A 26,579-nucleotide genomic window follows, 5' to 3' on the forward strand; every position below is an offset into this window, starting at 1 on the left:
TCATAATATTTTTACTATATTCTATAACATATTTAAAGAAAATTTTTACATTTGAAAACACAACTCTTTTCGTTCTCTGTCATTCTCTTTTCTCAAATATAATTGCATACCGAGAAATCTCTATTTCAAATAGTTATTTTTCTTTTTTATTCTCTTCTCTCAAATATAATTGTATACAGAAAAATATCTATTTCAAATACTGTATTTTATAATGTGAAAAAAATTAAAAAAATTTCAAAATTATTTTTAAAAAGTGCTAAAATTATTTTAGAAAAATCTTCTTTCACCCTTTTTTATAATATAAGTTTTTTATGTCTCTTTTATTTTATTTTTTTGTTTCAAATAGGATCTCTAGGGCGTACTAGTCTTTGGTGGAAGTGCTCTTTTATTTTATTTGTTATTGGTTTTGAAATTTTTAAAATAAAAAAATAAGAAAAAAAGAAAAGACCATCTTTTGTTTATATATTAATTCCTTTTTCTTCACCCAATGTGGTTAGTCAGGCTGCCTTGTCTTCACTGGTATCTATTTTTGCGCTTCTTTTTTATTTTTTATTGAGTCGCGCTTGCCTTATCAGTAGTTAGAAGAATTTTTTTTTTTTTTTCCTTTGTTTTGGGAGGTTTGAATGTGTATTAAGAAATTTGATAATTTTATTTTTAAATTATTAATTTTTTAATAGTGGTTGTAGTGGTAAAAAATAAAAAGATTTAAATATTTAATTTTAAAAATATAAAAATTAATTTCATTAATTATGATATAATTAAGAGATTAAAGTGTAATTTATTTTATAATGTGTTGTTTACAAGTTAATAATTTATTAATAAGTAATTAAATAATTTATAACTATATACTAAATTCATAATAGTGTAGCCACTTACTTGTTAATAATAATAATATTTAAAAATTAAATTATAAATTTTTTTTTATTTTTTAAAGAATCCTCTTTTGAATTTTGAAAATTTTATTGATAAAACTGAATTTTGCATACACAAATCCTATTAATATTGACTATTGAAGATATATATTCTAAAATATTTTTTTTTGAAAATTCAATTATTTAAAAAAAAGAAAATGCTGAAGTCTTTTTTAATTCACTTTTTTTCTAATTCTAGTGTATATTTTTACATAATTATTTAAATTTTGTTATTCTTGATTCCATGAGCTCTTTGTAGGAGTTTCGAGCTTCTATTTCCTTAATTTGCATTAAATTTGATAAAATTTAGAAATTAAAAAAAATTAATATTTTAGAGAAAAAATCTTTCATATTTCATTTGAAATTATAAATTTTATAAAAAAAAATCAATTCATTTTTTTTAATTTTAAAATTTTTTATTTTTTAAAAAATAAATCATATATAAATTTACTAAAATTCATTTAAATTTTTAATATAAAATGAATAATGCTAATGAAGTACGGAATTATGTCTGGCTTTGGATAGTTGCAATGGAAGTAAGCGAAGAAGGCATATAGAGCTTGAGTACACCAAGAGGAGCCTAGCGCTGGAGATGAACTTTACACTAAAATTTCGTTAAAAACACATTTTTTTTATTAAAGGAAATTTTAATTATTTTTTAAAAATATTTTTTTTTCATTTTAAAAGAGTAAAATATTTTCTAAATTTTAATGATCTTATTAATGCTATTATATATACTTCCTGTCTCATTTTTTTTTATTCACTCTATTTTTTATACATATTAAAAAAATAATTACTTTTTATTAACTTCCTACTTATAATAATTTTAAACACATTAATTTTTTATTTTAAATTAAAAAATATTATAAAATTTTTTTTAAAATTAAAATAAAATAAAATAATTTAACTTATATATTACTATAATATAAAATTATTATCTATTTTTTTAATATAAATTGACTATTATAATCTTATTTAATTTTATTTTATTTTTAATAAATCCTTTTAAAATATATTTTATTTTAATTTTTAAACTAAATATAATTAAAAAGTTGATAAAATATTATCTCCCAATTATTAGAAGAGTTTTTTTACAGAGGAAGAAAATATTCTTTCTTTAATCTTTCCAAAAGATCTTTAAATTATATGCATTAAATTATATGGATTTAATTGTTGAAATGCATTAAATTTTAGAGGCAAAATTGTAAATATAATAAAGAAATTTAACTATATTTCTCTGGATTATATTTTAATATATTATTTTTTAAAAAATTATAAGAATTAATAGGCACTCTCTTCATCAATTATGTACATTTTACTTAATCCTTAGTAAACACACAAAGAATAACTATCTTTTCATAGTGACATACAAGTTTCATTGAACTATAGGAACTGAACTACAGTTTAAAAGTAATTAGGGCAAAAAGGACTTTTAAAATCTTTTGCATAATTTGCACTATCATCACATTCTCTCTGGTTAGTGGTAATAATTTAATTAATTCAATAAAATACAACATGAGAAAGTGACGTTGGTTCACACACTAAACAACCTCTACAACATAAAGCACAACACTAAAGTAGTTGCACATTTCCTTTCAAAAAAAAAAGTAGTAGCACATTCTAGGTTTTAATCAACACAACAGAACACGTAGTCCTGACTCGAGCAGCGAACACCAGCATCCCCGGCATACACATGTCCCAGATTCAGACAGCACTCGTCCTTTCAGTAGAGATGTGAGACAGTTAGTTGCTGGGATTTGCACTGGAGTTGAGAATTGCACGGCGAAGTTCTCTTAGGAAGTCCATCTCTCCACCACTATTTGCAGAAGATATAAACTGAATCGCAATCCATCACCATATCATGTGAGAGAGAAACAGACAAAGGGTGGAAGGATGGTGTAGCAGAAAAGATATGCTCACCTGATGTGGGAATCTATAGTGTCCCCATGCTGATGCACTACTTCCTGAATACATTACCGGCCTTTCTGAATAATGGAAACCACAAATTTGTAACTTAAGCAACAAGATATTAATAAATAATACAGGAACTGACTTGTTAATAATGGCAATATTCATAGACTAAATTGTAAATCTTCCAAAAAAAAAACTAATTGAACCAATTTATCATTCCTTTATCCACTACCATTTTAGCCCCTCATTATAAATATACAATTTTCTCGCCCCCAACCTCCCTTCACGCAAATCCCCCCACTGTCCAAGAGGATATTTGGTTTAGTTTATAGAAATTAACTTATAAGCCTTTAAAATTTTAAACAATTATGTCTTCGGTTAAAATGTTTATAAGTAACTAATAAGCAATTGACATTTGACAATAAGTAGCTTATAAGCATATTTATTATTAAACTTGATCTCCTTTGCGGGTATGGATGTCGGGTTTGGATCCGGGTGGTTGGTTATGGGCGACCTCTTTGATGCTTAATTTCTTTGTCAACACCCACATTCATTTATTCTCCCCTCCCTCCCTCATGTAGTGACTGTAGCCACATCCACATGTCTCGCTGCTTAGCCTGCATAACCACACAAGCCACACCCACCATCTTGATAGAAATACCCACACATGCATCGACCTAGGTTTGCCTTGCCTGCATATCCAAGAATCACATTTGGGTTCAACATATCACTCTATTCATGGTTTAATTTGCATATCTTATATTTTGCTTCTGTAAAATGTGATTCAAACTCTATGTTTGAGTCAATTTTAGTTTTTCTTGGTGTAGCAGTTTGATTTTTGTACTGATGAATCAGGATATGCTTTGTTGTTGTATTGGTGTTCTAAACTCATATCCAAGATATGTGATTTTGATTTGTGAAATCTGTTGGTGATTTGAGTTTCTCTTATTTTTGATATGTGAAATGTGTTGGTGATTTTGATATGCAATTTGAGTCTCTTGCTTTTTATCTGTGAGGCTGTGATGGTACTTTTGCAATTTGCCTTTTCTCTATAACGTAAACTAGAGAAAGGTGCCTTCGGAGTTCAGAACTGATTAACTGAACAGAACCATTTTTCAGTTTGGTTTTACCATTAATTCAATTTGGTTCAGTTTGCAAAAATGGAGTTTCCAGTGCTTAGAGCTCGGTTCATAATTGAACCGATAGTTCCAACAAATAACATTTAGAAGCTTTCCTAAATTTAAAAATTTGATTGATTCTACTATGTTTTGCATTAGATGAACAGACTCCATCAACAAAGAAGGAGAGGAGGAAAAAGACTACTAAATTAGAAAATCAGCAAACCAAGCCAATAACCAAGTTCACATGATACGTCCATAAATTACTAGGAGAGTCTTAAAAGACGTTCATCTTAAATAAGAGAAAATTTTGGCATAACATGAACTCAGACAACATCAAGAAAAACATATATGCATGCCATATAATGTAGTGGATATAAATAGGACATAAAAGCGACACTACGAGCACCACACAGCGACCACTGAAAAATATATAGCCTATACCGTTCTGCTCAACCCTAATCATGTGTTGCATTTGATGTTACTTAAGAAAAGAGGGAGAGGGGGGGGGGGGGAGAACAGAAAACAAATCAGTCTTCTGTGTTTTACCGTCTATAAATGTAGCTACACTAGAATCTACCCCAAAATTTGTGAACCTTATATCTGATCACTGCAGTACCCAGAATTCATTATAAGTACAACTCTCATTATGTCAATGGAACTTGCTTCTCATATACAAGCAAACAGGCACCACACACAGCAAATGCCACCGCAGTTTTTCTTTTGTTTCTTTATTCTCGGTCTTGCTTGGAAATCTTACTGTCTATAAATGTAGCTACATAGAATCTATACCCATATTTGTGAACCTTACATGTGCTTACTGCCTATAGACTCACTAGAAAAGAATTTACCATAATTATAATTTCTCACTATGTCAATGAAGCTTGCTTCACATATAGAAGTAAAATGGCAGTATGGCACCATCCACCATAGCAGCATATGCTACTGTGTTCACACAAGCAAGCAGCCAAAAGAAAAGTGTCTATGCATCATCAGGAAAAAAGTCAAAGATAGGCAATACAATAGAAGACTTCAATGGCAAATCCACTCACCGGATAAATCTATGGAAACGTCATTGTAATTATGCATTGCCAGTGCCCAACCTGCACTTCAAACATAGAGGTAAACAGGTAACAGTAACACAACATCATGCATGTGCCCTTGCAATTCTGAAATAACTTATCATTATTCTATCTTTTCGTGTATCCAAAAAAGAAACAATACTTCTCTTTTGAAACATTGGCCATGCTATAGGACAAATTGATCAGTCAGACAATGGAAAATATTTAAGTTGGTCCAAACAAGAAACTCTTGTATAAGTATATTAACAAGACCTAAACAGTTAAATACCTTTTAAGACATTGGCCCAAGTTGTTTGATGAGATAAGGATACAGCAATGTGATTAAAATAAAACCACATAGAAAAGATTGCAAAAAAGCACTGTCACCTACATGTATTTAATAAAAGAACCTGACTGCAGAAAATCAGACATATACTTTTGAATCTTTGATCACAACTAAGACACATCTGTCATGAGAATAAGTGACCCACACATATAAAAGGTCAAAGTTATTTTGCAGTGAATCACAGCATGACTTCGATGTCTCCAGGTGACCATGTTAGTTTCATTGTTCTATATTCTTACTCCAAACCTTTAACTGTTGTTGATATATTGAAGAAACAATGTAATCAATATAATTGCTTGGGACCATAAGTAATCCTTCTAAAACAACTGCATTATGCACTTACGATTGTTCAAAAGCTGGGAAGCCTCACTGTGACAGCACCCATCTAAAGCTATTAAGCCTGGACGAGAGTTCTCCTTCAGGACATTGCTGCTCCCTAAATCCACATGATCTATAATTGGAAGGTTTCTTGGAGAGGCGTACTGTTGATTCTTCTCTGTATCACTTGCATAAAGACTGTTACTTCGATCAAGCCGGTCTGCAAAATGAAGATAACCTTAAACCCTTTATCATTGAGGGTCCAAGGCTCCAAGTTCTAGTAAATATAAAGATATAAAGAAAATTTCTAATATTTTCATGCAGCAGACAGCTAACCATTCAATACAAAGAAAATTCCATATCTTTGTATAGCATAACTGTAGAAAGAATCTTGAATTTGGCTGCTAAGACATTTACTGCATACTAAACCACAACGGAAATTCACATTCTATTCAAGAAAAGCAAGCTGAAGCATGTCATGCAATACCCAGTGAGAATAGCAAAAATATTAAAAATCTCAGATCCAGTAGTAAAATTGATCTTTCCAGAGCAATGGGTCTGCTCCAAAATTTTATACCCAACAAAAAACTTAAACAACAACTAATACGCCTTCATCACAAACTAGTTAAGGTCAACTTTGTGGATCCTTTTTTTCCCATTTAACTCTATGTGATACCAGTTCCACATTAACATTCAAAAAAGCCTTTGGTACTACTTCCTTTCACTTCATTTTAGGACTTCCTCTTTTCCACACCACTCCTACCACTAGTTATCACATTTCCATATAGGCACATTTGGCACTCTATATTGGACATGGCTAAAGCATTTTAAATTTTAATTGATACTATCTCATTTCATCTCCAATGTGTGCTACCGCTACCTAACATACATTCTCTAATAGATGTCATTTCTAATCTTATCCATTAGCATATCTATCTTAACATGCATCTCTACCATACTCATCTTGTGGATATGTTGTAAATTAGATGCCAAACATAGACTCCCATAAAGCACAATGCAATAAAGTTGGTTTAACAATTGTTCTGTAAAACTTACCTTTCACTTTATCAGTGATCTTAAGGTTATATAACACACCCATCATGCTTCTTTATTTCATCCATCCTATTTTTATCCTGTGTATTACACTTATATCCTCATCTATTGCTCTGTTCTTTTGGATAATAGAACCTAAATATTTAAATTGGTTGCAATTATGCACCAAAGCTATATCCAATTGAACCTTTTTTTATGAGAGCTAAATGCATAATAAATACATTTTGTATTATTTCTACTTAGCCTAAACCCTTAATCCTCCAATGTCCTTCACATTCTGGCTTTTGATTAACTACTTTACTGGTTTATTTACTAAGACAACATCATCTGCAAATAACACAGATTATAGAACATCATCTTGGATATGAGTGGCTAGCACTCATATGAAACATCCTTCACATTCACCAATTTATTTACTAAGACAATATCATCTGCAGATAATATAGATTATAGAAATCTTGCATACGAGTGGCTAGCACTCATCCATAACTAAGGCAAACATGAAACATGTATGACTCAAATTCAATCCCTAATGTAAACCTACTGTCATGGAGAAATCAAATGGAGATCCTTCTTCCTCTCCCTAAAAATTTCTCTTCTCAACAGAAGATAAGCTCTGTTCTAGGTCTACCAAGTATAGAGCAAACTAGTTCTTTGACAACAAAGTAGGAGAAGAAAGGGAGAAGCAAAGAAACATGACCCAAATGTATGATAAGACAAGTATGACCACCAAATTGACATTTCATTTTCTTTGTCTTAATAAACATTTGCAAATAAAATAACATGAGCATCCAAAATTTTAAAGTATAATGTTTTTCATACAAATTGTTCAATTGTCTTTGTTAAATCACAAAGACATATCGAAAAATAATGATTTTCCACTGTACAAAGGAGTTCCTCCAAAAATCTATCACATTCCCATGTAGGGTAAAACCCAAATCTACAACAGTAAAATGGCAACCAAACTCATCTCAAAGTTCTCAACCAAGAAAAGTCAAATACACTTTTTTTTCCCAAATATTTATTTGTAGACTACCCAAGTGCTAAGACAAGTCACACACTTTCAGATAAAAAAGAAAAGACAAGTCATACCACTAATCAAGTCATCTTTAAGATACTCAAGCCTTAACCCTAAACTAGTTGGGGTCAACAATAAAGACCATTGTCGCTATTCCGCAATGTGGATACTTTTCACAAATCTTCACGGTCACTCCAAAGCATCCTTCTCAATTCTTCTCACAAAGATAGGCCTACAGTTACTTTCACATGGATAAAGAAATAGTTAAAGCAACAAATTTCTATCATCTTTTTTGTAATATTCTCTCCACTCGTATTGCTCCATTACCATTTTTAAAAAAAAAAAACTTCCATTACTAAATTATTATTAGAACTAAAAATTTTACTTTTTTGATGCATATTAAACATGTTATATTAGGATGTTAATAAATAAATTACCATCTGAAAAAGGGAAGTAGCCAACAATTTGGGACAAATGAAAATGGAAAATAAGCCTATATTTGGGACAAGGGGAGCAATTGCTTGTGGCATAAATGTTTTTAACCATTAAGTCTTATGAACAGTTATGCAATGCCAATGCACTCATAACTTTTAGACATAAAATAATTACTTTCTAACTAAAGCATTAGTACATAAATTCAGCATTGTTCTTCTAAAATCATATTAACCTATCTTGTGGGTCTCAAATTATTTGTAAGGTCCTTTCTTCCATTGTGCTTGGAGAAAAAGCAGCACTTCAATGAGGAACTCAAATAATAGATGTTATTGTTAAAATCAAAACCAAATTGTTTAGAACAGTGCCATTGTCACTAATTGGGTACTACGGGTTCTAGAAGTCTTTAGAGATATAGTCTTTATAAGAAGAGCTAATGTTTCCTTTTAGTTGGAAGATCTTTCATTTGATTCAGCCGTCCAACAACTTTGAGACAAATTGCTAGATGGGATGATTAACGAGTAAAATCTCATCCAAGTCAATTAAGAATAAGAAACGCATTCATTATTGAACTCCAGTCCCTCTTTAATCATTGTCACGATGAGAAACAGAGAAAAGTGAAGACACCGAATGCATTGGGAAACAAAGAGATTCAAGCTGACCAAGATCTTCCAATTGAACTGAATAAAGTACCATAAAGGAAAAAATTTGTAGTTGGTATGAGCCTTATGTTAAAAAGAGAGAGAGAGAAGGGGGGAGGACCCTATAAACATGATGACCAATAAACAAGTGTCGTGTCTGGAATTAAGCTATGAAACAGCTGCATTTATACTGAATTACTTTGACAAAGTTCCCTAATTAGCAAAATCATAAAAACATTTCAACAATATTTCCTAGCAAAACTCTAACCTAGACAATCTCAGTAAAGAGATTAAAAGAAAATAGCAAATTTGAAAAAGAAGCAGCAGACCTGATTTGCGCCTGCTAATAGAACGATTCCTGCAATTATTGAAACAGCATCACCTTATGCCTCATCTTAGGTTCATGTAACAAATACCAATAAGCAAAGGTAAAAGAAAAGAAAGCTTGCCTTTGATTGGGAGGAGGATAGCGTTTGACGATGGTGGTGGAATCAGGCTGAGCTGCAGGTGCAGGGTTTTCCAGCATCTCTGCCTCCTTGTCTCTCCTCCTCTCAATCGCCGCTACACCTGGTGGCCTCCTCTGGATTCTGGATTGTGTTGGATCCAGGGGGTCTGTTGGTCAGAGTCTCATTCGCTTACGCTATGCGCCTTTCAAAACATTCGTTGGTGCAGACCATCCGCACTAGCTGTAAATTGTATTTTCATCCACATTTATTTTTCTCATTTTCAATTTGACCCCTCTTCTATTCAATTTCAATATTAATCAATTCGGCTAATTCAATTCGATATATAAGTATAATCAATTAAGTTTCAATTTTAATCTCTAATAATTTAGTTTTCAGTTTTCTGTAATCAGTTTAAAATCAAGCTAACCATCTGCTCACTCCTAATTTTGGTATGATCTGATGTACGGAGATTTAAACTTGAATGTTAATTAATAAAAGCCTTTTCATGCATATTTATTTAAAAGAAAAATTATTATTTAATTTCTATAATAGAAAAAATTTATTAATTAATTTTTTAATTTTAAAAAATATATTAAAATATTTTAATATTTTAAAAAATTTATTAATTAATTTTTTTAAATTTTATTAATAAATATTTTATTATTTAATTTTATAATTTTAAAAATTATATTAATCGATTTTTTAAATTTTTAAAAAATTTATTAATTAATTCTCCAGAACATTTTAAAATTTTTTTTATAATATTTCATTATTGAAATTTATAGATTAATTAATAAATTTTTTAAAATATAAAAAAAATTTAATATATTTTTTAAATTAATAAATTAATTAATAATTTTTTAGAAACTAAGGAGTAATTTTTTTTAAAAAAAAAATTGTGAATCTATTCAAGACATGAATCTAACCAGTTTCAACTCAATTCATATAGATATTTTTTTTCTTTTTAATAATGCGCATGGAAAGCGTTAAAATAAACTTAAGAGAGTGAAAATCAAATTCGAAATTTCGAGACTAATATATGCGGCTTGCAATCATATACTAAGCGGCTTCTTGAACATATTGACCATAACTCATACATACAAATCACTCGTACTCAGGGACGGATGTGTGTATGGCCATGGTTCCTGAAATTTTCTAAGTTAATCGGGAAAATTTTAAGTAATTTTCTTTTAACTAAAAAAAAAAATATTATTAAGTTCTTTAAATTTAAAAATTTTATCAATTTATTTTTATTTAAAAGTTATTTAATTAAAAAACTTTTATATTTTATAAAATTAATTTTTTTAATTTTATATTAAAAAATTATTAATTTATCTTAAATTTATATTATTTAATTAATATAATTTTAATTATATATATTATTCATTCTCTATAATTTTAAATATTCATACTATTTAATTTATTTAATTAAAATTAAAATAAATAAATTAATTATTTTTTTATATAATTAAATAATTTAATTTCATAAAATATAGAAATATTTTAATAGAATAATTTTAATATTAAAACAATTAATAAATTTTTTAAAAACTTAAAAATTTGATAATAATTCTCCCATAAATAAAATTTCTAACATCCAATATTATTTTTATAGCAACAGCTCTCACCCATATATTTCTCTTTATTTTTATTTTTTTTACAATCCAAAAAATTTATTTATAATTTTTAAAATTTCAACTTTAAATATTTTACTTATTTTTTTAAATATGTATAAAATAAGTATTTAAAATTTTTATTTTTAGTATGCATGTAAATAAAAATGTTTTAAAATAATTAAAATTAAATATTGATTAAAAATAAATTAGATTTCTGACTTAAACTTCTACTTTATTTTATTAATTGAATACTTTCACATTTCACAACAATGATAATGCCATTTCATAAAAAATTAAGCCAAGTCTCTTTGATGCATGGAATTATAAACTACTAAAAAAAATTAGCATTTTATTTTAAAATAAATTTTAGATTAGTGTAAATCAAAATTTATAGTATATAGTACTATTAATGAACATTATATTTTTAATAGCTTTTTTTTATAATATTATCGTGATTTAATACAAAATCAATCTATTTAATATAATTTTAAATTTAAAATAATTTGGTTTGAGCGAATATGACTGTTGATGCATTTTAATATGATTTAGTATTTTTAATATTTTAACATAATATATTACATGAGATTTACATATGAACTTTAATCATGTATAAATTTACTAATACATAAAAACATGAAAATTTAGTATTAAACAAGTAATATTTTAACAAAAAATAAAAATACCAATAATTGTAAAATTATTTTCTAAAATATATATACTATAATTTTTATAAGATTGATTTTTAATTCCAATAAAATTTTTAAATTCTTTTAAACTTTTTATCTTAACCGTTCAACCGACCATGCTAAACAAGCTTGTCTCTACATCACCAACTGTAAAATAAGAGATTAAGATCTGTAACCCATCAAATCATTTATTAATGAATTAATTATTTTCTTTTTCCTTTTTATATATTGTTCATTCGCCTATCGTAAATAAACCACCACCCACATCTCCCCAAATCCTTCGCATCCACTAGAAAACTCAGAAATTTTCCCACGCAAACACAAGGGATTCTGCTTCTGCGTCTCCTTCAAGCTGTTCTTGGCGGCATCTGAATCCGGATCCTACCTGTTTCTACCCTTGCTGTTCTTGGCTTGTTCAGATCTGCTTCGGGTAACCTTCTTAATCTCCCAATTTCTTGAGATTTTTTTTTCTTTTGATGTATAGGCGTAGTTATTTATATTCTTTTAAGTATATATTTATACGTGCGTTTAGCTTTCCTGTTAGATCTATGACTCTGTACTGAAGGTTGTTTCATGTTGGAGGTAGTATTGTTCATGGCCTCTATAGACGCTTTTGTGATTTTTCCTCGGAAATTTTATGTTCAGTCCTCTGATCTGCCTTGCTAAAAGCTTCATCTGATCTTGTTATGTTTAATTATGTTTGTGTAGCATTTCTGCGTATCTGTTAATGGATCTGGTGCTTGATAGTTGAATGGAAATAATTATTTTCTTTTGGAACTTAAAATAATAAACAAATGTTCATGTTATTTGTTTAGTTATAAAGTAAGATTGATAGTAATGATTTGATTTCCTATAGATTTGATTTTAAATTTGCTTGTAGGTGAACTTAGATCGAGCATTGATTCAAAGATCTGCGTAATTTAGTAGCTTTCACATTGATGTCGAAAATGAGGATGCCCACCGTTTATTGGGCTTCCCTTTTGGTGTTCATCTTTGTGCATGCTTGCAATGCCTTTTATCTGCCTGGCAGCTATATGCACACCTATTCAACCGGTGAACCTATATTGGCCAAAGTTAATTCCTTAACTTCTATTGAAACTGAGCTTCCCTTCAGTTACTATAGCCTACCTTACTGCAAGCCAGCTGGTGGAATAAAAAAAAGTGCTGAGAATCTTGGGGAGCTCCTTATGGGAGATCAGATTGATAACTCACCTTACCAGTTTAGAATGAATGTTAATGAGTCTGTTTTCCTTTGTACTACTCCTCCATTGAGTGAGCATGAGGTAAAGCTTTTGAAGCAGAGAACCCGTGATCTGTATCAAGTGAATATGATTTTAGATAATTTGCCTGCCATGAGGTATGCAAAGCAAAATGGAGTTAACATTCAGTGGACTGGGTTTCCAGTTGGGTATGCACCACAGAATAGTAATGATGATTACATTATCAATCACCTTAAGTTCACAGTTTTGGTTCATGAGTATGAAGGGAGTGGTGTGGAGATAATTGGTACTGGGGAAGAAGGTATGGGTGTCATTTCTGAAGCTGATAAGAAGAAAGCATCTGGTTATGAGATAGTTGGTTTTGAGGTTGTCCCATGCAGTGTTAAATATGATCCTGAAACAATGTCTAAGCTTCATATGTATGATAATATCTCATCTGCCAACTGCCCCTTGGAACTTGACAAGTCTCAGGTAATAAGGGAGCAAGAGAGAGTTTCTTTCACTTATGAGGTTTCATTTGTGAAAAGTGATACTAGATGGCCATCTCGTTGGGATGCTTATTTGAAGATGGAAGGTGCTCGTGTCCACTGGTTCTCTATTCTTAATTCTCTTATGGTGATCTTTTTCCTAGCTGGCATTGTTTTTGTCATTTTCTTGAGGACTGTGAGAAGGGATTTGACAAGATATGAGGAATTGGACAAAGAAGCTCAAGCACAGATGAATGAGGAGCTTTCAGGTTGGAAGCTTGTTGTTGGTGATGTGTTCAGAGAACCAGATTGCTCCAAGCTTCTTTGCGTCATGGTTGGAGATGGAGTTCAGATTACGGGGATGGCAGTGGTCACAATTGTTTTTGCAGCCCTTGGTTTCATGTCACCAGCTTCACGAGGAATGCTGCTGACAGGAATGATAATTCTTTATCTTTTCTTGGGCATTGCTGCAGGCTATGTTTCAGTACGTTTGTGGAGAACCGTGAAGGGAACATCAGAAGGATGGAGGTGTGTTTCCTGGGCATCTGCATGCTTCTTCCCTGGAATTGCCTTTGTCATCCTCACAGTGTTGAATTTCATTCTATGGGGAAGCAAGAGTACTGGTGCTATTCCCATTTCCTTGTATTTTGTACTTCTGGCCCTGTGGTTCTGTATTTCAGTGCCACTCACCCTCCTGGGAGGATTCTTTGGGACACGAGCTGAGGCAATTCAGTATCCAGTCCGAACCAACCAGATCCCAAGGGAAATTCCTGCACGCAAATACCCATCATGGCTTCTTGTTCTTGGTGCTGGAACACTTCCATTTGGTACCCTTTTCATCGAGTTGTTCTTCATCCTTTCCAGCATCTGGCTTGGAAGGTTTTATTATGTCTTTGGTTTCTTGCTCATTGTTCTTCTGCTATTGGTAATTGTTTGTGCTGAAGTGTCAGTGGTTCTAACTTACATGCATCTGTGCGTGGAGGACTGGCGATGGTGGTGGAAGGCATTCTTTGCATCCGGTTCAGTTGCTCTCTATGTGTTCTTATACTCCATCAATTATTTGGTTTTTGACCTGCAGAGTTTGAGTGGACCTGTGTCAGCTATACTGTATCTTGGGTACTCACTGCTCATGGCAATAGCAATCATGTTGTCTACTGGCACAATCGGCTTCCTTATGTCCTTCTACTTTGTCCATTACCTTTTCTCGTCGGTAAAGATTGACTAGAAGCGTTTAACGTCTTAACAATCAGTTGAGAAGGAAACTGCTTGCACAAAGAGGAAGCTGTCCCCTATTCACAATTTTCTCTCTCTCTCTCTCTCTCTCTCTCTCTCTCTCTCTCTTATGGGATTTGCTAAAATTTCTTAAGATAGCTGATATTGTTGTGCTGTATTAAAGACTCAGATGATATGGCTAAAAATGATCAAGGCCTGTTATATTTTTTTTCTGCTTTTGAGTTTAGGACATGATAGTAGTTTTGAGCTTCATTAGAAATTGTAGAAACTGGTGATGGTCTTGCTGTTATGTACTATTTCTTTTTCTCACTTCAATTTTATCATTGAAAAGAAGTTAAATGACATTTTCATATCTCAATCATTCAGTATTGTCAAAATTTGTCTTTATTTTTACCGAGTTGCTATTGAAACTGGATAAATTTCTGTTCGCATAGTTGTTCTGCAAGATATGACCTCGTTGATATCTTGTGTTTTTCCCCAAATAATAAGTCATTGGCGTATAATGTTCACCTGACTGGTGGCTGCATTGAGCATGTGGAGGTGATTAAATTAGATTTAGGGGCTTAGCTGCCATTTGCTGATATTCTGATTTTAGGGGTTGATTTCGTGAATGGCCAATCTAATTTCAGCACCATTACACCGGTCATTATGTTGATTTGGATGGGAATGGGATAGACCCGGTTATGGTATGGTTTGGAATTGGAAGTTAACCGATTCATTTTGGAAGTGAAACTTGGCCAAAATGATTAAATCCATATTCATTAAAAATGGATTTCAACCAGATGGAATCAGACAGGAATAATTCTTCTTTCCAATAAAATAAAAGAAATATATATATTATTAAATTACTTGCAAATGTCATTAATCATCCGATGAATAGCGTTTTAAAACCTTCCAAATTGCAAATCATACTCCAGTTGATATCTAAAAATTTTACAAAATTCAATTTTAATTGAATTTTTTTTTTCAATTTTCATGTTTATATAGAAAAACAAACAAATTCATCAAGTCAAAGAAACATCTTCACAAAATGGAGGTCTCATATAGTCTATAGGCTCTGTCTATACTGAAAAATAAGTATAAAAACAACGAGTCCAAGCCACTGCATAAGCCAGTTGGTTTGCTTGTATAGGAACCCAATCTCAGCCACAACTTCTGATCTCCTGGATTTCAGTATTTATAACTACCAGGATCGTAAGCATAGAGCACTCCCAACATGCCACAGCAAATGGACCACATTTTCCCCAAGCCCACAAAACCCATAAAGTAATATCCATTTGCAATGGCTCTGGTACTCTGATAAGGCATGACCCTTGCCTCTTTTCAGAGTAAATGACCTCTACAATGGTAATTTTGTTGCAGATTTATTTGATGAAAGCAAGGTGAATTGGAATATTCCTCTGATAGCATTTTCTGGTTTCATGAGAGAAATTGCATCTTTACAGTGGGATCAGCTTATAAAAAATCCTTGCCAGCAAGGATCATAATTCAGAGAGAAATCAATCTCAGTTATCCAGCTAATACTCAACAAGCAACTTGAAGCCAATTATGGAAACTCCCACTTCAACCTAAGTGAAAATCTTTATTTAGAAGACCCTTCGTAATGCTTTAAAGTGAAAGAAAAATCTCTACAGAAGAGGCATGAAGATTGATCCCTCTTACCGTAACAGCTCTGAAACTGTTGAGTATACTATTTTTCAGTGTTCTCGTACTCAAACAACTTGGTTTGCCGGCTTTGAGAAAATTCATGACTGCGTGTTTGACATTGACCTACTATTTACTTTATTTTTAACAAAAAGCTAATATCTCGTTATGTTAGACTAAGTTTAAATTAGATAAAATATTTTCAATATATATATATATTTTTTTTTGAAATAAGGGGCTGGGGGAGTCGAATCTTAGACCTTTCAAGGTTACAGGATGCACTTTCCACCAGACTAAGCCTTGGAGTGCAAAATATTTTCAATATTAACTTTATAATTCTCAACAGAGTGAAATTGATTCAACAATTATTCACTAAGGATGATCGCGATGTATTTATTAACATTTTTTTAAATAATTATTTCATTCTTATAATAATATATCCAATTTAAATAGATTAATAATTTAATTTAACGTTTATAGTTAAATTTTTTTTTAATTTAAACATTTAATTCAACATTTATAGTTAAAATTTATTTTTTTTAAATAATATTTTATTAATTCACTGTAAAGATAAATTTATCAAAATTTAACTATTGCCCATTAAAAAATATTTACAATTTTTTTAATTTTAATTAGAGATAAACTATTACCCATAAAAAATATATTTAATATTTACATTATTTTTTTTTAATTTTAATTAGATATAAACTATTATCCATAAAACTATATTTAATATTTACATAATTTTTTAATTTTTATTACACTAAATTATTATCCATAAAAATAATATTTAATATTTATAAATTTTTTTAATTTTAATTAGATTAAATTATTACCCATAAAAATATTATTTAAAATTTATACTATTTATTTATTTTTAATTAGATTAAATTATTACCCATCAAAATAATATTTAAAATTTACATAATTTTTTAAATTTTAAATAGACTGAACTACTATTTATAACAATAATATTAATAATTAAATAAAATAAACAATAATAAATTAATAATATAATAAAATAAATAAATTAATTCTTAACAATAAAGAATAATATAAAAAATAAAATGAAAAAATAGAAAATAATTCACGTAGATGGATAATGAACAGTAAATTCTAAAAAAAATAAAATTTATGAATTAAAATAAAATTTATTAAATAAAAATTGAGAGATAAAAGAAAATAAGACTAATTAAATATATTTTATTTATATTTAAAAAACGAAGAACATGCTTTTTTATTTATTAATAACATGACTAAATATATTTTATAATATATATAATAAAATATATTACTATAATATATAATATAACAATTAAATAAAATTTTATAAAAAAATATGATAACGATCTACCAATAAACCTTATAACATATACAATTAAATTACTGTGATATTAGATTAATATGTTAAAAATAACAAAATATATTATAAAAAATAATTAAAAATATTTATTATTATATTATAAAAAATTAATAAATATACATTTTTAAAACAATAATAGTGGAGAGAGAATTCAATATAAAATAATATAAAATATATTTTTATAATATAATACTAATTAAAAAATAAAAAAATAAAATATTACGAAACTGCCACCTGTGAGATTCGAAGTTGCTTGAGCACTAGTCTACATAAGCAAGGGAAATAAATTATGTCAAACTAGCCGTTACCTTTTAAAAACTGAGTCTCCGCTCCCTTCTTGAAAGCTCTATTTGCTCAAAAAATCTTCCTTTTTTCTCACAGCTCAACTATTTTCTCTCTTCCTCTTCTTTGAATCCAGTTCTCTCCTCTCTCCAAATCACATACAAAGATGTTCACTGAAGGTCTAGATGAAAGCGCAATCAACTGGATCAAGCAGGTGATTTTCATTCTCTTTTCTCGCCTTTTATCTTTTGAACTCCTTTTTTCAGATACTCTGTCTAAATTTCTCTCGTTAAATTTGTGGTTTGCTTCGTAGAATTTTTCTTTAGAGATTGATTCGTAAATTGCATCATTTGCCTGCAGGGATCAGATGTTCAAGAACCTCGAATTCGTTCTCCTTTGTCCCCATTAACCGAGAAACTATGTTCTCACGACCCATTTCCAAAATCTCCTACAGACCCACTCCAGAAATCTCCACTTTTATATAATTCCAATAATTTTAGTTCTTCCCATTTGTTACCTCCTCTTAAATTCCACTCTGGCTTGCTAACTCCTCACAGCTTAGTAGCTCCTTGCCTAGACGACAATGATAATGAAAGCGTGGCATCAGTTTCGGATTATGTGGGCGGAAACTACTCGGAGGAAGAAGAGAACGTGGGAGTTATTGACGCTGATTACTTGGAGAAGCCAGTTTCGCACTTCTATGAGGAGGAGGAGGAGGAGGAGATACTTGGGAACAGGCCTACAAGGAAGTTGAATAGAGGGTTGTTGAAAGAAGATCTGAAAATTGTTGTTCCAGACAATTTTAGAAGGTTTACCACAGACTGTGATCTGGGCATTAGAAAAGCTGTCCTTAAGAATTCGACCCCAGTTGGGAGTTGTCCACTTCGAGAGAGAGTCCAGATGCGCAATGCACATGCAGTATTTGATGTAAGTTTATTGGTGATTGATATGAATTCTACGTTTGATAGCGATATGGAAATATGGGATTTGTTTGAATCTTGATCCTTTTTTTTTTTCAAATAAAATTTTCGTTCTGGGTGTTGATGTGGGTCATAATTGTAGGAGAATTATGGTCACAAAACAAACGACTTTAAAGAAGCCGGAGATTTGGGTACTCCAAGTGCACCTCCAATCATGGAAACCAGGGGAGAAGAAAAGAGTTTTGTAGTTGAAGCTGAAATGCAAAAAACTGGCGTTGAAGTTTTCGAATCAAGAGAAGCAGATCATTTTGATGGAAGTAAGGAAAGTCTAGTAGATCGAACATCCCAATCAATGCCCAGCAGTGAATTTGTTGCAAGGTATTGAATTCTGAACCCCATTAGGTAGTTTTACAACCCACATTTGGTTGTTGTCTTCTTCATTTTCTTTTTTTTTATCTCATTTTTCGTCATACAAATTGCAGTTTATTGTAAGTCTTCTCATGCAGGCTAGAGAAGACAATGGCTGGAGAAAAAGAAGAAACGATGCCTTATTGGCAGACAAGCTCATTGGATTATAGCACAAGGTATGATTCCGAATGAACTTCATTTACGGATATGAGACTTTATTTGATAGTAGCTATACGTGTTTAGTAATCCTTTTAGTATTTGCATAATCTAGCAATCAGAACTCCATGTTGATGTGGACGGTAAAATTTAGAATTGGACCCAGAAATCAACCCAAAATTTGACTCAATTGAACTATGGATGCACATTTGAAGAAACATAGTCAGATGCGATATATGAACTTTAGCTTTGTGAACTCTGAAGTGAGCCTCTGTTTACAACCTTGTGTATGGATTATTTTTTTATGGCTTGTCTATTCATTGTTGCAGTGGTCAATATGCTTGGCAAACTCTCATAGCTTATGATGCATGTATCCGCTTATGTCTCCATGCATGGGCTAGGGGATGTACTGAGGCTCCTGAATTTCTGCTTGATGAGTGTTTGCTTCTTCGAAGCGCCTTTGGGTAGGCTTCCTTCATGCTTGTGCACTTATAAATTCTAATATAGTCACTGGAAATTGTGAATTTCTTCTTATGGCTAGTACAGCTCTGAATGGTATCTTCCCTTGCATATAGACTACACAATTTTTTGTTGCAACCGCGAGGTGTACAACCGATAGAAGTCAAAACTATGAATAATGCAGAACAAACATTCCCTTCAAAACCAAAGAAGGTCGTCGGGAAGATAAGAGTTGAGGGTAAGATTTCCAAAAGCAGATTTGCACCTGTAAAACATTTAGAAACTGATAGTTAAAAAGATACTATTGCATTTCATGCTAAATGTAGAATTTGTCACCATGCTTCAACTTCAAATGTTTCTTGAACTGACTGATCATCTTTCTATTGTGTGAAATAATGTACTCTTACAATGAAGTAGAAGAGTGACAACGGATGAAAAAGACAATTGTGCAGTTTTGCTGAATACATTGACATATCAAACAGAGAATGATTCCTACACAATATTGTTCAAAAAGTTTTCAATAACTTAATTGAGTTTTACTTCTTGACTTTGGCAGTAAGGAAACTTCGAATAATACCTAGGCGAAAGCTGAAGAGCACATACTCTCAGCGCAGTGCAATCTACATGCAAGTGGGGAAAGAGTATGCTCGGCATGTTTCATCATTAGTGAAAAATGGCATGAATTCTCTTAAACTAGCTTCATTTTCAGTGACATCAGAAGGTGTGTGCTTTTAACAAAAAAGTTCCTAGCTGTATATCAGTGTTGTATGTGTTGCAATAGAAAATTTGCTAGAGGTGTAACTGTTTTCAAACCTCGTGTAAACCATGAGTATTGACAGTCACTTTTCTAGTGAAAATTTTTTATAGCTTTCTGCTGCATTCTTTCTGTTTGCAGAGCAACTGTCGTGCTTATTCCAACTGAAAAGCGCCAGTGAAGATGCACAACTTGAACAAGGTTCTACCATTTCCTTACACCCAGGAAGTGGAGAGTACCATGTGTTGTAAGTTCCTATCTTATGGTTGAACTTATTCTACTGGTATGCAATTGGCTGCTAATGAATTTTAGTCATACCATAAGGTCACAGCAAAATGAGGTGGCATTTTTTTAGACCATCAGCTGGATAAACTCTAGAAATAAACCATATTAATATTATCTTTTTGAATAAACCATAGATTGGTTCAATATGGCATTTCATTAAGTGATGTACCGTATATGACCAAGTAGTGCCATTTGCATGCTAATATACACCAATGTGATTGACAAAACCAAATCATATATCAATGCCCAAAGTGGGGACTATAGTTTTATATATACTTATTAATTGCTATGGCATAGATGGATGGGAAAATCTTATGTGCAAATTTAATTCAGTTTCCCAGAGAGTGAAGGAGATGCTCTTTTAGTAGAAGTCCAGGATGCAAAACAATCAGTCCAAGGTCGAGCTACAATTCAAATTTCATCATTGAATGATAATCTTGTACGTTAACTTTTTGCATTTTCCAGTATCAAATATTTATAAGAATATATGATGCCTTTCTGCTTTCCTAATGACTAGCTGCTGCGCGATGTGATTGTCCAAATTTTGCAGAGTGACAGAATTCGGTGGTGGCCCTTATTTCATGATGATCAAGAATGTGTTGGGAAGATACAACTCTCAATTGGTAGTACAATTACATGTGACGAGAATAATAATATAAAGGTTCTATTTCTTCCTTCTCAAATTAGTTGGAATTGTATGGTCTCATTCTTCCCCCAGTATAAATTAGTAACAACAAGCCATATTAGCCTGAAGATAAACTGAACCTGATAACTGAGTTTGTGTTTGATGTATCTGCATTGGAGACTGATTTTGTGAATTTTTTTTCCCATATCTAATGGATCTAGAATATAAGCACCAAACTCAGCTATTTACTGTCTGTCAGGTGTTATTTTCGTCTTTCACACCAATGCGTAAGAAACTGCTTAACTAAGTCTCAACTGCAAATAAATTGGGTTGGCTGGCTACATAATCATTTTGTTCATTCTTTAATTAGTATTCATATGATAACACTGTGACTGGTCCTATGCTGGTTTTCAACTGACTGCAACCTTTCCTTCTAATCAAGCTTAGAAATTGATCATTAGATTGATGACAAAGTTAAATGCAACATAAGTTGAGTTACAAATGTTCAAGAACATCAGATCAATTATTTTGATTTGCAGCCAAACCTAATGTTTTATGTACATGGTCAGAATCCAACTCATGATCCACGTAGATTATGAGGTGAAAATTGGATAACTTTGTAGTTTGAATTTTGGATAACTCTGCTTGCAGGTAGGTTATGTCGGTAAATATTGTGGACTATTTGCTTTTTGTGTTGCATGTTCCATTATTTGTATTTATATCAATTGCTTCAATATTTTATGTCATGATATTATCCAGAGTGGCCCTGTTGTGGAAACTCTAGCTTATAATCTACTGTTGGAGGCTGCTATGCGTGCACAACATTTTCATTCACGAAACTTGCGATTGCATGGACCTTGGAAGTGGCTGTTGACCGCATTTGCAGACTATTATGGTGTTTCTGATTCATATACAAAATTGAGGTACTTCCAACAAATTTATTCAATTAAGCCTAATACTTCATTTTACATATTACTTACCCTTTCTACCTTCCCTTGCAATACCTTCACTCTCTAAATTTTTTGCAGATATCTTTCACATGTCATGAATGTTGCCACTCCAACTAAAGACTGCTTAGAGTTGGTATACGAGTTACTTGTACCCATCATAAAGGCTAGGGGAGAGAAAAGTTTGACTAGACAAGAGGTAGGCCTTCCTAAGTAGGGATGTGTCCATTACCTTCCTAATAATATTTTTGAATATGATGTTGTTCTTTTTACTAATTTTGAGATTAAAGCTGCAAAAGAGAGAAGAAATTTTTATTAAATAGGTAGTTAACATCTCCAGGTACAAATTAGAGGCACTATTTATCTTGATTCTCACATAATGCCTCCTACTACTTTTTTCTTATTTCATATTGCTAGAAATATTGAATTTTATCATGGCAAACTTCAGTACTTCTAGAAATCTCGACATGAAGATTGTAGCAAACGAGCAATGTGGTTGACATTTGGCATGAGTATGAGCCATAATCAGAGGGTTCTTTAGTGCATATACCATATTCCATTTGCTATTTCTTAGATTGTTTCTGATTGAAAATTAGCTGGTATTTGCTACTGAGAGTTTGTAGTTTAGTGTACGCCTTTAATGCATGTATTTTTTTTGTACGTTGGAAAACATGTAATGTATGTATCATTCTGTTGCAGAAAAGTTTATTATTAGATTGTGAAACACAAATTGAGAGTCTGTTGGCAAATGTTTTCGAGAACTACAAGGCTCTGGATGAAAACTCTCCCACGGGGTTGGCAGACCTGTTTGGTCCAGTGCAGGATTCTGCTGCACCAGCTTTAGCTCCTGCTGTTGAAGTCTACACCTTTCTTCATGACATACTATCTCAAGATGCACAGACTATGCTGAGAAACTATTTGCAGGTTAGTGCAACGTGAGAGATTTTTTTCAATTAGCCTACTTATTGGATAATCTTTACCTTATTTGCTTTACCAAGCTATATATGTACATGCTTATATGCGTATAAGAATTTGTACTTGGTTAGAAAAGCAATGACTTGGTTTTTTTCATTATATTTTCTTGATATGTAAGACAGTAGGCAATGCCATTCTAGTCCCCTCTATTTTGTTTTTTGTTTAAATTTGTGATAGTATATTCTGAATCAAATGATAATTATTTACAGAGAGCAGCTAAGCAAAGGTGTCGGAAGCACATGATTGAGACTGATGAGTTTGTATCTAACAACTCTGAAGGTTTCCTCATGGATTCCATTACAATCTCAACAGCTTATTTGAAAATGAAGAATCTCTGTATGAGTATTGGCAAAGAAATTCAGGCAGACATCAAAATACACAACCAGCATATATTCCCAAGGTATGTTCTCAGGAAATGCTACAAAAAAAAAATGACTAAAATTTTTATATTTAATTTTTCAGACCTGCATAATGATTTGATTTTGATAAATAACTCAAGCCTCTAAATCCAAAAGTGTTGCAATTAGATGAACAAAATCTTGTACCCTTTTCTGTGTACTGATACTAATCTGACTTGCTGTGGATGAATTAACTAAAATGAGGGGGTTTTGATATCTTCTGATTCATGTTTGTCTCCTTTCAGCTCAATTGACTTGTCAAACATCACCGCTGCCGTCTACAGCACTGAGTTGTGCAACAGGCTTAGAAGTTTCCTATGTGCCTGGCCTCCATCTAGCCCACAGCCACATGTAAATGAACTTCTGACAGCAATCGCTGATTTTGAACGAGATCTTGATCTGTGGAATATCAGGTTTATGATATGATCATCCTGACATAACCATAATGACATTGTCATAAAACTTGAAGCTGTCTTTCTGACATACCGTATTCTGTTTGTTTCAGTCCAGTGCAGGGTGGTATAGACTCTAAGGGCTTGTTCCACAGTTACATAATGGTGTGGGTGCAGGATATGCAACTTAACTTGCTTGACCAGTGCAAAGCTGAAAAAGTAAACCTCTTTCTCTCTCTCTCTTGTGCTCGTAATGTTGTCCATTTTCACCATGCTTTCAATAAAACTTCTTTCTCTGATTAATAACAACAAATCCCTCTTGCAGGTGCCATGGGCTGGAGTAACAACAAATCATTCCACCTCTCCATTTGCTGAAGAAATGTATGAGAAAATAAAGGATTCCCTTGTTGAGTATGAAGTGGTGATCAATCGGTGGCCTCAGTATTCACTGATTTTGGAAAATGTAAGTTTTGTCCATGATAAAGTTTGTTCTGCATTTTTATGCTAATTTTGTGATAATAATGCAAAATCTCCTCTCTCTCTCTAATCTTCTGGAAGGCTGTCGCCGATGCGGAAAGAGCAATCATTAAGGCATTAGAGAGGCAATACAATGACATCTTAACTCCTTTGAAAGACAGCATTCCAAAAAGGCTTAATATGCATGTTCAGAAACTGACAAGAAGACAATCAACAGCACTCTATTCTGTACCTAACCAAGTGAGCAGCTTCTTGTGTGTTTGTGTAGTTTCCACACCATATATGCTTACGCCGTAGCACGATTTTCTTGTGCAGTTGGGGGTTTTTCTGAATACCATCAAGAGAATTCTGGATGTCTTGCATTGTAGAGTGGAGGACATCTTGAAGTCTTGGGCGTCCTATCTGCCTGTCATGGGAGATAGAAAATCACTCTTTGGAGAGCAGATGAATGGAATCACAGTTCTGTTGAGAACAAAATACAAAAATTATCTCCAGGCAACAGTTGAAAAGCTTGTCCAGAATGTAAGCCCTCTACCATTTCCCTTTCTAGTATTCAGTTTCACAACTCATAAAATCCAATTTCTTTCCTATCAAGGAACTGAGAAACATTCTAGCAAAGATTATTGCAATCAAGAACGTTTTCTTATTCACATTAAGAAAACAATGTAAAACTGTAAAACAGTTGAGATTTGTGTAACCATAATTTGAATGAATCATTGTTCCAGATGCAAGCTAACAGGAGCACACGACTCAAAAGAATATTGGAGGAAATAAAGGAAGAAGATGGAGAGTCTGAGGTCCGTGAAAGAATGCAGATGCTGAGTTCACAACTCATTGACTCTATATCTAACTTGCATGAGGTCTTCACCGGTAGGATATTTGTTGCGGCCTGTCGTGGATTGTGGGACAGGATGGGACAGGTACAAACATATTATCATTTTTATAATAAAAATTTACTAATTAATCTCTGTAATATATATAAACTCATTATTTAATTTTAAAAAATATATTTTGAAGTTTTCAAAAATATACTAATTAGTTCTCCATTCAAATTTAGTCGATAAACATTTTACTATAAATTTAATCATTAAACATTTTACTATTTAATCTTTATACTACGAAAAAACTTATTAATCGTTTAACGTTTTACTATAGATTTAATCGTTAAACATTTTACTATTTAATCTCTATACTACGAAAAAACTTATTAATCGTTTAACGTTTTATTATAGATTTAATCGTTAAACATTTTACTATTTAATCTCTATACTACGAAAAAATTTATTAGTCGATCCCTCGATTTTCTAATTTTATAGACTTTCAGATATTTCTTTATTAGTCGAGTCACTTTATATATCGACTTACATTATATTTAATTATTAAAATGAATGAAATGGCTAATTAGTAGATTTTTTATACAATATTTTCCTTTACTAGTTATCATGATACACACTTAAAAAATCATTATTACTAATTTTTTCCTTCGATTTTGTTGAGGAACTAATTCATTATCTCATTTTTATCCTAGATTGTTTTGAAGTTTTTGGAAGGAAGAAAAGAAAACAGGGTTTGGTATAACGGCTCCTGTTATGCTTTAGGGGTGAGTATGAATATTTGATTTTGTTTTGAACATGCATGGTTATTGGCAATTACAGAATTCCATTTGAATATTTGATTTTGTTTTATAGATATTGGACGATACATTCGCTTCAGAAATGCAGAGACTGCTTGGAAATTCACTTCAAGACAAGGATGTAGAGCCACCTCGCTCAGTAATTGAAGCTCGATCTATTCTTTGCAGAGATGCAACAAATGCAGCTGATACATCTACCTACTTCTACGTTTAGTGGATCATCACATCTTCTTTTTTGATGTGAATACTTTTCTTTGTATACCTTTCAACATCAAATTCATTTGTATTTTTTTTTTTTGTAAATGATTCAAGCAATTTGTGTAATATTCAAATCTTTTGTGTACATTCGATTTTGCAAAATAATAAAGTGTTATACGGTATCAG

The 26,579-nt window shown here is 31.6% G+C and overlaps 3 protein-coding genes across 6 annotated transcripts; 2 read left to right on the forward strand and 1 right to left on the reverse strand.

The window, feature by feature from the left end:
- Positions 1 to 2,388: 2,388 nt before the first annotated feature.
- Positions 2,389 to 9,493, reverse strand: LOC110627292. 3 transcript variants are annotated; one of them, XM_043948817.1, is made up of 6 exons: positions 9,259 to 9,485; positions 9,139 to 9,167; positions 5,691 to 5,885; positions 4,993 to 5,043; positions 2,832 to 2,896; positions 2,389 to 2,747 (listed from the first exon to the last, which is right to left on the reverse strand). In XM_043948817.1, exons 1-6 carry the CDS (start codon positions 9,333 to 9,335, stop codon positions 2,655 to 2,657), a joined length of 510 nt encoding a protein of 169 aa, XP_043804752.1. In that variant the 5' UTR covers positions 9,336 to 9,485; the 3' UTR covers positions 2,389 to 2,654. The 3 variants fall into 3 exon arrangements, with proteins under 3 accessions (XP_043804752.1, XP_043804753.1, XP_043804754.1); XM_043948818.1 differs by lacking the exon at positions 4,993 to 5,043 and having other exon boundaries at positions 9,259 to 9,489; XM_043948819.1 differs by lacking the exons at positions 2,389 to 2,747; positions 2,832 to 2,896 and adding an exon at positions 2,907 to 3,514 and having other exon boundaries at positions 9,259 to 9,493.
- Positions 9,494 to 11,786: 2,293 nt separating this feature from the next.
- On the forward strand, positions 11,787 to 14,835 carry LOC110628159 (transmembrane 9 superfamily member 12). 2 transcript variants are annotated; one of them, XM_043948920.1, is made up of 2 exons: positions 11,787 to 11,987; positions 12,448 to 14,835. In XM_043948920.1, the coding sequence occupies exon 2, from the start codon at positions 12,496 to 12,498 to the stop codon at positions 14,467 to 14,469; it is 1,974 nt and encodes a 657-aa protein (XP_043804855.1). In that variant the 5' UTR covers positions 11,787 to 11,987; positions 12,448 to 12,495; the 3' UTR covers positions 14,470 to 14,835. The 2 variants fall into 2 exon arrangements, with proteins under 2 accessions (XP_043804855.1, XP_021630370.2); XM_021774678.2 differs by having other exon boundaries at positions 11,788 to 11,987; positions 12,438 to 14,835.
- Positions 14,836 to 17,779: 2,944 nt separating this feature from the next.
- LOC110627907 lies at positions 17,780 to 26,579 on the forward strand. The gene is made up of 22 exons (XM_043962259.1): positions 17,780 to 17,980; positions 18,127 to 18,693; positions 18,829 to 19,064; positions 19,193 to 19,270; positions 19,580 to 19,714; positions 19,826 to 19,947; positions 20,266 to 20,430; positions 20,605 to 20,710; positions 21,082 to 21,187; positions 21,299 to 21,409; positions 22,133 to 22,296; positions 22,402 to 22,519; positions 23,020 to 23,244; positions 23,505 to 23,695; positions 23,939 to 24,106; positions 24,199 to 24,304; positions 24,411 to 24,548; positions 24,644 to 24,802; positions 24,878 to 25,084; positions 25,288 to 25,482; positions 26,091 to 26,162; positions 26,251 to 26,579. Exons 1-22 carry the CDS (start codon positions 17,933 to 17,935, stop codon positions 26,407 to 26,409), a joined length of 3,576 nt encoding a protein of 1,191 aa, XP_043818194.1. The 5' UTR covers positions 17,780 to 17,932; the 3' UTR covers positions 26,410 to 26,579.

The sequence above is a fragment of the Manihot esculenta genome, chromosome 12, assembly GCF_001659605.2.
Source record: "Manihot esculenta cultivar AM560-2 chromosome 12, M.esculenta_v8, whole genome shotgun sequence".
Lineage (NCBI taxonomy): Eukaryota > Viridiplantae > Streptophyta > Magnoliopsida > Malpighiales > Euphorbiaceae > Manihot > Manihot esculenta.

Bases quoted from the DNA above. Each gene is read 5' to 3' on its own strand.
- LOC110627292 (XM_043948817.1), bottom strand. From the start codon at position 9,335: ATGCTGGAAAACCCTGCACCTGCAGCTCAGCCTGATTCCACCACCATC. The intron at 5,886-9,138 runs GTCTGCTGCTTC...TTCATTTTGCAG, and splicing joins TATTAGCAGGCGCAAATCAG to ACCGGCTTGATCGAAGTAAC. The intron at 2,897-4,992 runs GTGAGTGGATTT...TCCATTATTCAG, and splicing joins CGTTTCCATAGATTTATCCG to AAAGGCCGGTAATGTATTCA.
- LOC110628159 (XM_043948920.1), top strand. From the start codon at position 12,496: ATGTCGAAAATGAGGATGCCCACCGTTTATTGGGCTTCCCTTTTGGTG.
- LOC110627907 (XM_043962259.1), top strand. From the start codon at position 17,933: ATGTTCACTGAAGGTCTAGATGAAAGCGCAATCAACTGGATCAAGCAG. The intron at 19,271-19,579 runs GTATGATTCCGA...TCATTGTTGCAG, and splicing joins TCATTGGATTATAGCACAAG to TGGTCAATATGCTTGGCAAA. The intron at 20,431-20,604 runs GTGTGTGCTTTT...TTCTGTTTGCAG, and splicing joins ATTTTCAGTGACATCAGAAG to AGCAACTGTCGTGCTTATTC.